General features: G+C 41.5%; 1 protein-coding gene across 2 annotated transcripts; it reads left to right on the forward strand.

The window, feature by feature from the left end:
• The first annotated feature begins 176 nt into the window (after positions 1 to 176).
• Positions 177 to 9,566, forward strand: LOC306969708 (ADP-ribosylation factor-binding protein GGA1-like). Of its 2 annotated transcripts, XM_079565409.1 has the most exons (17): positions 177 to 251; positions 954 to 1,038; positions 1,184 to 1,259; positions 1,357 to 1,455; positions 1,539 to 1,662; positions 1,884 to 1,984; positions 2,079 to 2,159; positions 3,338 to 3,475; positions 3,564 to 3,645; positions 3,794 to 3,907; positions 3,980 to 4,129; positions 4,206 to 4,279; positions 4,389 to 4,567; positions 5,479 to 5,723; positions 5,800 to 5,969; positions 6,052 to 6,162; positions 8,707 to 9,564. In XM_079565409.1, the coding sequence occupies exons 1-17, from the start codon at positions 185 to 187 to the stop codon at positions 8,815 to 8,817; spliced, it is 2,007 nt and encodes a 668-aa protein (XP_079421535.1). In that variant the 5' UTR covers positions 177 to 184; the 3' UTR covers positions 8,818 to 9,564. The 2 variants fall into 2 exon arrangements, with proteins under 2 accessions (XP_079421535.1, XP_079421534.1); XM_079565408.1 differs by having other exon boundaries at positions 3,794 to 4,129; positions 8,707 to 9,566.
• The last annotated feature ends 298 nt before the right edge of the window (positions 9,567 to 9,864 follow it).

Below are 9,864 nucleotides of genomic sequence, written 5' to 3' on the forward strand. Positions count from 1 at the left end.
TGAATTAACTAAAATAAAAATAACACTGTCATCAACTGAACTTGATATTTAAACAAACCATGAATGATTTCATATAGCATTTGACAATAAAACCGTGCAGCGATGATTAAAAGGGTCAAATAAAGATACACTTTTGCTCCTCCGCAGGTGCGCTTGCGTGTCCCGCTTCTCGCGAGACTTGCCGATGCGCCACATAAATCTCGCAGTGACGATGGCTGCGCCGCCCGATGAGAGTTTGGAGTCTCGGATCAGTAAGTTTCCCTCTGATTTATGATTGCCATTGTTCTACATTAGCACCAGCGTGTGTTAAACAGGTTCCCGCGGCTGACTCCACAGAAACGACAGCTTCACTTCGCAAAATGTCACGTTTTTCACCATCACAGCCAGGATGCTAAGCTAGCTTTAGGGCTGCTGTGCCTGTGCCTGCCAGCTGTCAACATTGCACTAGCAGCCGTAGCTTTAGCTCGGTCGCGCGACTGTCTGGTGGGACAACCGGTGAATGAAAGGCCACAGCTTCACACCTATGATGCGACGTAGATTTAAAGATCATCTTGTCCACCAGAAGCTTCTAGACAAGTCGGCCATACGCAGCAATCGACATAAAGCTAACATTAGCCTCTTGACAGTGCTCGGTGTCTCGGTGGGGTTATGTGTCACAGTCTGCATGAATTTTAAATTGAGTCATCACCTGCTAAGTCAGTCTGTCGCAACGAAGCAGCTGATCTCGCACTGATGTGAGATGTCCTGAAAAGTCTCTTTAATTCTTTGATGTCATGGGTCAAAATAGCTCAGCCTTTTGGTGTGAAATGTGGGTAGAGCAGACTTCAAAACATTTCTCCAGGCTGTTGCTGTGTTTTGTAGATCATGAAGTGAACAATGTGTTGAAATTGATGCAAAAAAATGTTTTCGATTCTTTATATGGCTTTAGTGATTCCTTTCTTCAAACGTTTCAGATAGAGCCACAAACCCACTTAACCGAGACACAGACTGGAGCAGCATCCATGCCTTTTGTGACCAACTCAACAATGACCTGGAGGGGTAAGGATACGTTTATGTTGTTGTTTGCCTTCTGAAAGTTTTCTTTGATTGACACTGTAAAGCTTAATTCAAACAAATTTGCTCCATTGATTTGTAGCTAAGCAGAGCCTGACCTTTAGTACTAATGGTATTATCCTCACTGCAGTCCACAGCTGGCTACCAGGCTGCTGGCCCACAAGATCCAGTCTCCACAAGAATGGGAGGCAATGCAGGCCCTGCTGGTTAGTCCTCAGCTTGTCTGTGCTGTGATGACCTGCTGCCACACACAAGTGCGATAACAGAGCACTTAGTTGATTAACTGATTTTATTTCTGTGTAGGTTCTGGAGACCTGTATGAAAAACTGTGGCAAAAGGTTTCACAGTGAAGTAGGAAAGTTCCGTTTTCTAAATGAACTCATCAAAGTAGTTTCCCCAAAGGTATTCTTCCATTTTTAATATAACTCCTGCATTTTTTCCCATCTTCTTCGTTTTAACAGTCAGCTGTATATTTGTCTTTTCAGTATCTAGGTTCACGGTCACCCGAGCCAGTCAAAAAGAAGGTCTTGGAGCTAATCTATAGTTGGACATTAGCGTTGCCTGATGAAGCCAAAATAATAGATGCATATCAAATGTTGAAAAAGCAAGGTTAGTGGCACTTGAAATAATGGAATCCACGGTAAAATATGATACCACTACTGAAATACAATAAGCTACGTTTCACTAGTTGCTCTGATCAAGCAGCTTTGGCATTTTTCTGTTTTAGTCAAACCACTTGCCCGTGTTTACACAGATACCCACATTTTTCAAGATGGTACAGTACATTTTGTCACACATCTGTTTCCTCAAAGTCTTTGTTTTGTGTCCAGGTATTATTAAACAAGATCCTGAGCTGCCACCTGATAAGCTGCTGGGTCTACCGCCCCCCAGACCAAAAAACACCATTTTTGAAGATGAAGAAAAATCTAAAGTAGGCCTTAAAGCATTGTCTATGTTTGCATTTGGAACTGTTTCAGAAGCAAAGTCAGGTTTATTTATATATCTGTTTGTTTGTTTATTTTCAGACACTTTCTCGCCTGCTGAATAGCACACATCCTGAGGACTTAAAAGCTGCTAATAAGCTCATTAAGGAAATGGTCCAAGAGGTAGTTCCTTTATAAAGTAGTTTACATCTAAAATATTTTAAATAGTGCTGTGTGGGGTGACATGCTAGAATGGTGCACTTTAGTCAGGGAGATCAAAGGGGGAAGTGGGTGAGCTGGCCTGAGGGTCTGAGGCCGCAGGGTGATGGACATGATTCAGAATGGCTTAGAGACTTGTCCTCCATTTTATGGAAAATCCAAGCTCCTGTGCAGTTTGTCTGCAGTAGTTGTTCTCAGTATAGCTTGATTGCAAACAATTCTGGGAATAGGTTGATTTTAAATGTGAAAGCGTGAAAGTTTAGACACTGCACGGTGTTAGCTGAAGATGCAGTTGAACAAGTTAATGTTGGAAAATGTCTCTTGTCGTCTCTTATATTGTTTGACCAATGTAACCATCTGCTGCTGCTGCTGTTGACAAAGAAATGGATGGATTTTGCCCATAAAGTTCAATTAATGATGTTTCCATATGCAGTCTCTATAGCAGTGGTTCTCAAGTGGTGCAAATTTGTAACCCACTTTCAACCTATCACAACAAGTTGCGACCCAAATAAAATATGCTTTTCAACAACTGCAACAATATGCTTTTCAACAACTAAAATGCAAATGACACATTAGACACAATTTTTGCTAAAACATAGTTAGATTAGATTGTACCCAGCTTTCTTTAGTTTGACCATATTTGTGATGTTTATAGTTTTATAGTTATTGGTCACTGACAGGAAGTGACATAGATAAAGGCAAACCTTTTTTAAACATTTTAAACTGTTGCCGTGCCGACAAGAGAAAAATGCTGCTGTGCCGACCATGTCAAGTCAATGGCAAATGAGTCAAACTGCAATGGAACCTCCATCTATGTCTCTTCCTGTTCATTCATTAAAAAAAAAAAAACTTTTCTGTCCAACATTTCTTCATAAAAATTGCTGCTTCGCTGACATAAAATGATAATTATAACTAAATAAGTCATATTATCAAAAGCATTAAAACCTGTTCTATTCACTTTAACGGTTAGACTCTGATTTCACTATTTCACTTGGCAACATGGAGTGATACAAAATAGCCATATCTTAGACTTCTGTGGATTCCAGGAACGAGCATGCAACCCGCTTTTGTTTCCTGACCCTCCTGTTGAGAAACAACGCTCTGTAGCCCTTAATAAAGATTTTGTTGTTTTACTGTTTCAGGATCAGCGAAGAGCAGAGAAAGTATCCAAGCGCGTCAACGCTATCCAGGAGGTGAACGAGAGTGTGGCTCTTCTCACGCAACTCCTGCAAGAATATGACAGTAAGACCAGCAATCAGAGCAACGCCGAACTACTACAGGTGAACAACAACTCCAATTGAGCATTAGTCCAGCAACACTTCCATCTTGAATGCACATTGGTTTTATTTGTGCTTCGTGTATTTAAAGGACCTTTACCAGCGCTGTGAAAAGATGAGACCTACACTGTTTAGACTCGCCAGTGATACAGAAGACAGTGATGAGGCTTTAGGTGAGTGTTCAATGATTTCGTATCTCGAATCACCTACTGGAAATTTGACGCTTTCGAGACACACATTTTTGTTGTACATCTCAATCTGAATCAATTAAAGCTGTTTCTTTGTAAGTCATTTGTATTGATCCCTTGTTTTCTTCGACAGCGGAGATCCTGCAGGCGAATGACAGCTTGACTCATGTCATTAACCTTTATAAGCAGCAGGTAAAGGGCGAGATCGTCAATGGCAACAACACGGTCAACACGCAGAAGCAAGCGGGTAAGTACATAATAATGGCCTGTTTTTATAACGTAATGGAAGACATACTAGTTTGTTATTATTTGTCACCAGGAGGCACGGCACTGTTGGATCTGTGTGGCCTCGACACATCGCCGCAGTCCCCTCCTTCGTTCCCAGAATTCCCTACTCCCACAGAGAGCCTGAACGCTCCCTCTCAGGAGATGAAGATCAGTCTCCTTGACGATGAGCTCATGTCTCTGGGTAACGGAGCATTACACACGCTTTCATCCGCTCTGTGGTCACCGAGTGTCATTGACCTGCTTTCGCTTGCACACAGGTTTAAGTGAAGGGGCACACACCTCCAATCCCGCCTCGCAGCCTGATGACTCCACAGCATGGGACTCCTTTCAGGTATTACGAAAACAGAAATTAGATCACGGAAAACAATGTGTGCAAACTGTTGGAATAAAGCACAAAAAGGTCTGTCAGTTTTGTAAATGTTCTCCCCTGTGTGTTTCAGTCTTCTGAGAGCATCGAGGCAGATATCCCAGCAGCCCCCAGTCTCCTGCTGAGCCCAGACCTCCCGGCCCCCTCCCACAGCCGCTCCACTCCTGCGAACTCCGCCTTAGACGAGCTCGACCTGCTGGGAAAAACTCTACTGCAGCAATCACTACCTCCAGAGGGACCACATGTTAAATGGTATTGCAGTCTGATATGTGTCTGGGCTTATTATTATATGCACAAAGATGATGGGAAAGATGTCCGTTGGCTTGTCGCTGGTCTAAATAGAAGTCCTGGTCTGACCCAGTTCATATTGTGGTTATGCCCTTGAGCAAGATGCTCAAATTACAATGCTCTATTCACAGAAAATGGCCGATGTATAAACCAGTAATCTGACGTAGCACAGTGTTGATGTGGAAATTCTGCAAAAGAGAAGATGAAAATAATAAAAAGGCTGTTTAGGTTTTATATCTTTTTAATATAGATTTTTTTTTCAGACCTCCTTTTAAATGATTTCTGTGCTGATATGTAGCAATCAGAGACTAACAGAACTTTTTTTTCACAAAGAGGTTATGAGTTGATGCGCGGCAGCTCACGTGCAAAGCTTGTAATGTCCTGTGTATAAATTAATAAATTATGTCCGCAGTAACGAGAATTCAAACCAGTACATTCGGATCTATAACTACCGGCAGTTTGACAGTAATAAAGCAGAGGGAGCGGGACAGTCGGAACGCAGAGTCCAGCTCCAAACCAGTGTCTGATTTTCACAATGAGTGACAAAAGCAGCAGAGTCCTGGTCCTCTGGGACAAAGCAAAACACTCGGCTTTACCCCTTATCACTAACAGCCTTGTTTGGGAAAAAAAAATAATAATACAAAGGGACATTTTCTTTTATAGCCAAGGACGAGCCGAAATTGTTGAAAACTTGTTTATGTGTGTTGTTATGTGGTTGTCTTTGAAAGAACTATTAGAGAGAAATGAAAACTTCACAAACCCACTGTACCTGCTAATCCTGTATTGCCTTATTGTACTAGAAAAAGGCATTATTTGTCATGTGCTTTGCCCTCGCCACATGTGGAACACACTAATATAAGATTTCCTTCCATCAGGGACAAGCATCAGCCCAAACCCACCCTGAGGGATCTTCAAAACAAGAGTGTCCCCAGCCCCGGCCTCATCCCACCTTTCACCTCTGAACCAGCGGCTCCAGCTCTCCACCCGCAGCCCGGCCTCGCAGCCACACTACTGGACATGTCCCCCACACATACCGATGCCCCGCCCAGTCACATAGAGGCCCCTCCTCCCCCGGTCACGCTCGCCGATGTTTTTGTTCCTCTAGAATCCATTAAACCAAGTAAGCACTGGGTGATTACTCGATTGTGATCATGGCATTCTTGAATTTGAAGTCATAATCCTGGATGTCTTTGCAGGTAGTCTGTTACCTGTGACTGTATTTGACGGACACAGTTTGCGGGTTTTATTCCACTTTGCTCAGAACCACCCTCCGTCTCGTCCCGACGTGCTGGTGGTGATCATCTCCATGCTGTCCTCCGCGCCGTCCCCCGTCTCCAAGATAAACTTTGACGTCCAAGCTCCAAAGGTTAGCGCAGCGGGACCAAAGTTAAAGGTTGACAAGTAGCAAACGGTAGAACGAGCTTGTAAAGGTGATTTCTCTTTCACAGTCCATGGCAGTGAAGCTCCAGCCCCCGTCAGGAACCGAGCTCCCAGCGTTTAACCCAATCCTTCCTCCTGCTGCGATCACACAAATCCTTCTGCTGGCCAACCCCAACAAGGTACACGTTTTCCTTTATGACTAACTCTGATTAACTACATAAGGTTTAGTGCGATTAAAAAGATGAATCGAAATTAATCACACTTTACTTTAGCGACACGGACACTTTTTCAGTTTCCTTTTTCGTTGCTTAGGGACAAACGCCACGTAAATCAAAAAAAGAATTTACTCTCTGACTTATTCGCACATAAACTTATTTAAAAAGATCATTCAAGCTGCTGTTGTCTTTGTGTTTGGAATGATCACACAAGCCTCACATCTCCACGAAAAGAAGTTATAATGTAGGAAAATACAAAGAAGCATCGAAATTATGCCTCTGAAACATAAGTACAGCCACTAAATAAACTATGATTTATCGCAATTAATTACAAAGACCATAATTGACTCTATACAAATTTTTAAATCGAGTCCAACCACTAATTTTGACACATTAAGTTAAATTACCTGCCCTCCTTTCCTCTGCTTCCACCTGCATTTATTTTAACTCCAGCCCCCTCAAGGAAATTGAATTTGAGCTGTAAACGTTGATTATTAAATGGTTCTCTTTGTTGCCTTGTGTGGGGACTGCGTCAGGTACGTCCTGGTCAGTGTTTCCGTTTTTCCGATTTTAGTCTGTTTAAAAAGCAAAGAATTTCCATCAGCTAAAAAGAAAAATTGTGTGGGGAAAAAAGGCTAGATACAATATTGAACCTTAGTTGAGTGTTTTTGAGACAGAACTAAAGTAAAAAACACACCAAAAAACTACGCCTTTAGGCTATTTTACAAATCGCAGTTGAAGCGTCATCAATGCACTGGAAAAGGATTTTCTCTCTTTGTGCGCTGTCAAACTGTCTAAGAGAACGGTGGCCTACAGGTACATTTACTAACACTAAGGGGTGCAACGGATCAAAAAACGTGAGTTCCTCGGATCAGAGTCACGTATCGGATCATTTTTGCGTATCAGCAAAAATAAAAAAAAGACAAATAAACATAAGTTTTGTCTTTTTTGTTTATTAACAAATTAAAATGTATAAAATCAACATGAAGTGCACAAGGCATAATATCTTCTTTTTAACAAAGTGCAGCATGAAAAAATTGGGAGAAAAGACTTTATGTTGAAATAAAAATGTAAATAATGCCAACAAACCTGTCAAATTCCTTTGAATTTAATTTAAAATGCAGTATATATTTTTGGTTTCTAAGTAGCCCCTCCCCTCACTGCTGCCCTGACAGTCTGGAAGGAGCACGCAGCTCTCCTCTCTTCTCCTCCCGCACTTGACTTCTCAATAAAACGAAGTCATGAAAATACCATAACTATTTCCAGATCGTTTTTTAATAAAATCATTTGATCAAATTAAACTACAGACATCACGTGTTTCTGCGTAAATGCGGTGAACGTAAATAAGCTCCATGAACAAACTGTCGGGCAGTTGCAACCCGAAAATGTGAATAATTGTGTTAATTGGTGAATATTTCACGAAACAAAAAGCGTTGTGATGCTGACCGTCCATAACATGCCCTCATCAGTGTAAAGCTTGTGTGAAAGATCGCACAATGAGAAGACGTGTCCCCTACGCCCCTCACATCACAGTGGGAGCAGCGGGGCATCACCGGCTCAAAGACGCTCTTTGACCAGCCGCTGATGCTCAAGCTATTGTCCACAGATGTAAATACTCAGAAGGAAAAGTTGTGAAATAATGGTGGGGTCATGCATACAGGGGATTTAAATGATGCTGGGCGTTCAAGCCCCTCCGTTTCTCCACTCGCCTTGACCATGCTGTGTAGACTGAACGTGCGCACAACTTTTTCTTTTCTCCATAAATCAATACGCAGATCATGCGTGTGCCGCCCCGAAGATATTGATCCGAACAGATCACGGATCAATGATGATCCCTTGCACCACTAACACTAGTGTGTTAAGAACTTAAGAACTAATAAATCCGATTCGATTATTCGGTGCGTCCAAAACGACCTGTATGACACAAGCAGCCTCCATAGTCTTCACACACACTGGAGATGGAGCTGTTATTATTCTCACTTAGGTCTCTTCGACTTCTTTCATAAAGAAATGGCTAAAAAGTGAGACCCACTCACTCGTATTAAAGCACTTGAGTAGCGCGATATCCATGATCAAATGTAGGTGCATTGTATATGACACAATATTTATTGTTCGGTAATTCTTACGAGTAAAAAAAGTCAAGTGGAACCTCTGCTCCTGGTCTTGTCCCAATGGGTAGTTGCTGTATAAGTATCCTCCCTCTCTCTACATTTCTCTTGTTTGTCATTTGCTTTTATATTCATCACTTCGATTATTTAATTAAATCCATTGCACAAAACAAAATGGCAAATTTGCACAAATTTCTATATTTGCAATTCTCGTTTCTCGTTACATTAAGGAACCACTCACATTGACACAAGAGTTTTCCAGACATGAACTGCCAACCTTTGGATCAATGGGCAAACCCTCTAACTTATTTCCAAAAAGAGGGCTTTGTGATGGTGCTGTGTCTTGGGCAGGAGTGGCTCTGCAGGGAGAGTGTTAACAGTTTTCCTCTGTGTGTTTTAGGAGAAGGTGCAGCTGCATTACACACTCGCCTTCACGCTGGGAGAGAAGGAGCACAGAGAGAGCGGCACTTTAGAACAGTTTCCACCTCCGGACACCTGGGACAACCTATAGCATTTGTACCGCACAAACTGACAGACTCTGCTTCCTCTTCAGACAACTCTTCAACCGGACTCTGCTTATAGTTTTCTTTTTAAAGTCACGCTTTATTTTCCCCCTCCCGATATAGCCTGTGTTTGCTCTCCAACTCCGTGTGTCTAGATCTAGTCTGCTGTATGTGCCTGCTTCACCTGCAAACTGTCTTTCGTCCTGATAAAGGATAAATCATGTGGTGTGCTTGATCTGAAGATTTTTTTATTTCCATTTTTGGTATGCATGCTCGACACACTGAAGTTCATATACTTTAATCAACGACCGATTACTCTGTTGGTAGATGCACCTTCATAATTTGCAGAGAACTAAAAATACTTGTAATTGTTTCCCAAACTGGAGATTTTCTAGCATCATCAGCCGTATGTGCCTCTTTTGCAGAACTTTTCATTAATCCTTTATCTGTTACATGTCCACCTTTATATTCTATGATTTATCATCGGTAGCATATGAATTTTTACATGTTCTGGCTTGTAAATTTTACTTCGAAACACGTTGGATCTTGTTTTGCGATGCATGTTGGATTCTCATTTACACTCCTCTGCACTTAACATCTCCTGCTCTGTAAATATCTGATGGAAATTATGTACATTTGATGTGTGCAACGTGAAAAGGCAGTAAAACATGAACCGATAATGAAGCTTTCTTTTCTGGGTGACATTTGTGAGAAGAGGTTTGGATTTTGGGGGAATTGTAAGCATTTATATCAGATGTTAATGTACATGTGAAGAAATAAACTAATTTCAATACCTTAGTATGAGAATTTAAGCGTCACAGAGGGGAACAAACATCCTGTTATTTTGTTGCTCACCAAACTGGACTATAGTACTTCTCTGCACTTTTAGATACTGTTTATTTTTTACCAATGATGAAAGAGGAGCAAGTAGAGGGAAACTCCTGGTTGTGCTTTGCTAACACATTTCCAATGGTATTAGATCCATGGTTATTTCCGGTTGCACAACTTTTTATTTATTTTTTATTTATTGAAATATACAAAAAGGCCAAACAAGG

The sequence above is a fragment of the Gobius niger genome, assembly GCF_951799975.1.
Source record: "Gobius niger genome assembly, chromosome: 10".
Classification (NCBI taxonomy): Eukaryota; Metazoa; Chordata; class Actinopteri; order Gobiiformes; family Gobiidae; genus Gobius; species Gobius niger.